Source organism: Brassica napus, chromosome C7 (genome assembly GCF_020379485.1).
Source record: "Brassica napus cultivar Da-Ae chromosome C7, Da-Ae, whole genome shotgun sequence".
NCBI classification, from domain to species: Eukaryota; Viridiplantae; Streptophyta; class Magnoliopsida; order Brassicales; family Brassicaceae; genus Brassica; species Brassica napus.
This window is the reverse complement of record NC_063450.1, coordinates 34,946,088-34,950,720: the sequence shown is the minus strand read 5'-3', so window position 1 is coordinate 34,950,720 and position 4,633 is coordinate 34,946,088. Positions and strand designations below refer to the sequence as shown.

The 4,633-nt window shown below is 39.8% G+C and overlaps 1 protein-coding gene across 1 annotated transcript; it reads left to right on the top strand.

Annotated features, from left to right (window-relative positions):
* Positions 1-253: 253 nt before the first annotated feature.
* Positions 254-3,495, top strand: LOC106439342 (L-type lectin-domain containing receptor kinase IV.4-like). Its single transcript, XM_048762416.1, has one exon. The coding sequence runs from the start codon at positions 1,138-1,140 to the stop codon at positions 3,148-3,150; it is 2,013 nt and encodes a 670-aa protein (XP_048618373.1). The 5' UTR covers positions 254-1,137; the 3' UTR covers positions 3,151-3,495.
* Positions 3,496-4,633: the final 1,138 nt, after the last annotated feature.

Sequence of the window (4,633 nt, the reverse complement as noted above, 5' to 3'; positions counted from 1 at the left end):
CTCTTAACCGAAGTTAAGAACCCCAGTTAAGAGACTAGGGATAATCATGGTCTAAGAGCATCTTTATCCAAGGATACTAGAGGGGTTCTTAACGTGTGGGTCCTGCGTAGGATCCACTTTTTTTTAAGAAACCGGTTACCAAAACTACCAAATAGTAGTCGGTCCTTAAGGGTTTCTTACACTGTTTGCGGGTCCCACTGACACGTGGCGGCCTGCGATTGGTTCGTTTTTTTTTTCTTCTAAATTCGAAAAAGTAAAAAAAAAAAAATTAAAAACCCCAAATGGGTTTCTGGGATAATGATGGTCTAAGGTATTCAATGAAGCCTTTAATAGTACTAACTAGGGGTTTGTCAAAATCCAATTTAAAACTACATGTTTATTACAATTTGTTTAAGCCCATTCAAACCCAATAAACTTTAAAGAAAATTTAAATCATATATTTAAAAGTCAATCTAGTGAATTTTTCATTGATCAGAACTTTATAAAATTATTCTAATTTAATTGGTGTTTTTAACTTTAAGTTATTTTAATAAAATTCAAAATATATTTTAGTACCAACTAATTTCAGTTTGCCAAGCAAAATAAATAATATAAAATATAATGATTTATGGTAATTGATTTTAAAAGTTATAGAAAATGCATATCATGATTCATTAGTTTATTTAATTTTTGAAAACAGGCATTGTAGTATAAAGTAAATATAATTTTTTTTATATAAATTGATATAATGTATTATAAGTGTGTATAGAATATTATATTATATTAATTATTAATGTTTTGTACAACTGATAAATGATATAGAAGGAATAAAAAACAGTAGAGATTTTAAATTAATCTTTTGTATAAGATAATAAATTAATCTAAGAAATTGGTTCTGTATTCGTTTAATTCAAAAATATAACACAGTGCAATAAAAATATAACACAGTGCAATAAGCAAACAATGTACCGGATAAGAAATTGGTTATGTATTCGTTTAATTCGAACTGAATACGTCAAGCACGGAAGCCTTTTCATTAGGTCGAGCTACGAACTTCCCTTAAAAATACGACTTTTCTACATTTTCTCCACACTATAAATTGACGTAGTTTCTTATTAACTCAAATATACCCAAAAAGTGAAAAAGAAATAGAGAGCCATGTTCGTGAACCTCCTCACCATCGTCTTCTTCATTATCTTACTCTCTCAACTTCTAAAATCCAATTCCCAATTTGTGGACAATTTCACTTACAACGGCTTCCATCGTCCACTGAATCTCATATCCCTCCAAGGGAAAGCCACCGTCACACCCAGCGGTGTATTAAAGCTAACCCGTACAACAATGCACATAACCGGTCACGCCTTCTATAACCAACCAATCCGGTTCAAAGATTCTCCAAACGACACCGTCTCGTCCTTCTCCACAACCTTTATATTCGCCATCAACCCTCAGACCCCCACACTTAGCGGCGACGGCGTCGCCTTTGTCATTGCCCCTACCTCCAGCCTCCCGCTAGCAAATTCCGGCGAATACCTCGGGCTGTTCAACCCCATGACCAACGGTAATAAAACGAACCACATATTCGCTGTTGAACTAGACACAATTCTGAATAACGAGTGCAATGACACCGACGATAACCATGTTGGGATCGATATCAATAACTTAACGTCGGTGAAAAGTTCACCGGCGGGGTACTGGGACGAGACGGGTCATTTTAAGGATCTTACTTTGATCAGTGGTAAGCGGATGCAGGTTTGGGTTGACTACGATGGTGTTACCCATCAAATCTACGTAACGATGGCTCCTTTCAACCATGCTAAACCTAATAAACCACTTGTCTCTACTGTCAGGGATCTATCCCCGATTCTTTTGCAAGATATGTTCGTAGGTTTCTCGGCTTCAACCGGTTCGGTTGTGTCACAACATTTTGTCCTTGGGTGGAGTTTCCGGGTGAAGGGGAAAGCTCCCCCTTTAGCCTTAGAGAGCCTTCCAAAATTTCGAGAGTTGCCGCACAAGAGATCCAGCAGAATCACGCCCTTGTTTATTGAAGTGGTGATTCCCATTGTGTCTATCTCTTTGCTCATCTTCCTTGTGCGCTTCATTTTAAGGAGGAGGAGAAAGTTCGCGGAGGAGCTAGAAGATTGGGAAACAGAGTCCAGGACGAACCGGCTCAAGTTTAAAGACTTGTACTACGCCACCAAAGGATTCAAGGATAAAAACCTCCTCGGGTCTGGCGGGTTTGGGAGTGTTTACAAAGGTGTCATGCCCAAGACTAAGAAAGAGATCGCCGTGAAAAGAGTCTCCAACCAATCCCGACAAGGGTTGAAAGAGTTTGTGTCTGAGATCATGACTATTGGCCGGATGAGTCACCGAAACTTGGTCCCTCTCTTGGGTTACTGCCGCCGGAAAAAGGAGCTTCTTCTGGTCTACGACTACATGCCCAATGGGAGCTTAGACAAGTATTTGTATAATAGTCCGGAGGAGGTTACCCTCCAATGGAAACATAGAAGTAAGGTCATTAAAGGTGTGGCATCTGCCTTATTCTACCTCCACGAGGACTGGGAGCAAGTGGTGGTTCACCGCGATATCAAAGCCAGCAACGTCTTATTAGATGCAGACCACAACGGGAGACTCGGGGATTTCGGTTTAGCTCGGTTGTGCGGTCACGGTACGGATCCTCTAACCACTCACGTCGCTGGAACATGGGGATACCTAGCCCCCGATCACATGAGGACAGGAAAGGCCACGACTGCTACTGATGTTTTTGCGTTCGGGGTGCTTCTACTAGAAGTTGCGTGCGGTAGACGTCCTATTGAGATTTATAACGAGAGTGGCGAATGGGTCTTGCTCGTGGACTGGGTTTTTGGGTTCTGGAGTGAAGGAAACATTTTGGGTGCTAAGGATCCCAATCTAGGGACAGAATATGACCAGAGAGAGGTCGAAATGGTTTTGAAGCTAGGTTTGTTGTGCTCGCACTCTAACCCCCATGCTAGACCAACCATGAGACAAGTGTTACATTACCTAAGCGGAGATGCAGTGTTACCTGATATGTCGCGTTTCGACTTGCATGGGAGCGAGATGATGTTGGAAACCTACCATGGATTTAGCGAGGTAGGCATGTTTACAGGTGAATCTTCGTTGGCTGACTCTGTCCTCTCCAACGGGAGGTGAATTTTGAATATCAGAAATTTTACATATTGTATAAAACTAAAAGTACTTAGCGCACGAGATATTGACCTTGTTGTATGTGAATTAAATGAAACTTTCAAAAAACTTCTTAATTTCATCATCTTCTTCCCATCTTTCATTAGCAGCTTCATAGCTAGAATCTACCTCTGAAAATGTTAGATCTTTCAAATTTAGTGTCTTCTGCGACGATTATTTCATCTTACGGTCTTACCTTACCGATGCAGCGCATCTTAACCGGTGTACCATCTCAGTTCTGTCTCTAAACCGAGATTGTGGATTACTTCTGTTATTACACTACAAGAAAACACAAATTTAACGACGGCCAAAATCGTCGTTATTTCCTCGGAAAAGAAGGCTTACGAGGAAATGGCGATGAAAGGTGTTTCGTCGTTATATGATTGTCGTAAGAGAAGATTCGTCGCCATTTCCTCGTTAATTAGCGAGGTTATATTTTCCTCGTAAAGAAGAATTAAGTTTTCGTCGTAAAGACCACGTGGGGTTTCCACGTAACGCAGTCGTTGTGCTTCCTCGTAAGAAACTCGTAAATGATTCGTCGTAAAAGACACGCAAAAACCTCTAAATAAATTCGTCGTAATAAAAACGTAAGAAACACGAAAATAATTCGTCGTAATAGAATCGTAAGTAAATCCACGTAAAATCCTCGATAATTGTTCCTCGATATTTCGTCGTTAATTTTCCTCGTTAATACATCGGGAATTAGCGACGAAATTACTTTGTTTTCTATTTACTGAATTTATAAATAAAAATTATATTTATTTAATTTATTAATAAAATTTTAATTGAAATTAAATCGAATAGGAAAAATTTTTTTGGCCGAATTAAAATGAAATTATATAATATATAAATAAGTTTTGAATTTTAAAATACAATAACAAAAAAAAAACTAATGCTGCATTGCCGCGTCGTAGAATTCCTCGCTCCTTCTCGAGAGATCTTCCTCGTTGACTTGCACGGATGTCTCGCCTGGAATGGGGTTTTGTTGTCTCATGGTCCTGAACATGGCCTCCCATTCCGGATTTGTGGCCGCTATGACGTCCAAGAAGTTCTCGAGACCAGTCATACGAGCTGTGAACGACGATTTTGTCGAGGCCAACTCGTTTTGTGTCGACGACAGCTGATGTTGTGTCGTCTCCAACACGTCGCGCAGCTGAGAGACTTCATCATCCCGTCTCTGGCCATAAGAGGAAGTCGCTCTCGGAACATCGTTGACGGAACCAATCCCCAACACACGTCCCTTTTTCTTAGGAGCGACCTTAAAAAACAATAAAATATATATTAAAATTTAAATTTTAAAGTAAAATGGAATTAATAAAAAATTTATATAAAATTTACCTCCTCGTAAATTCTATCCACTTCTATTGTGGATAAGACGACGGGTAATCCGTCGGCGGACTCCTGCGCCAGCTGGGTCTCACGCTCGTCAATACGAGCTGCCACATCATTG

Bases quoted from the DNA above. Each gene is read 5' to 3' on its own strand.
- LOC106439342 (XM_048762416.1), top strand. From the start codon at position 1,138: ATGTTCGTGAACCTCCTCACCATCGTCTTCTTCATTATCTTACTCTCT.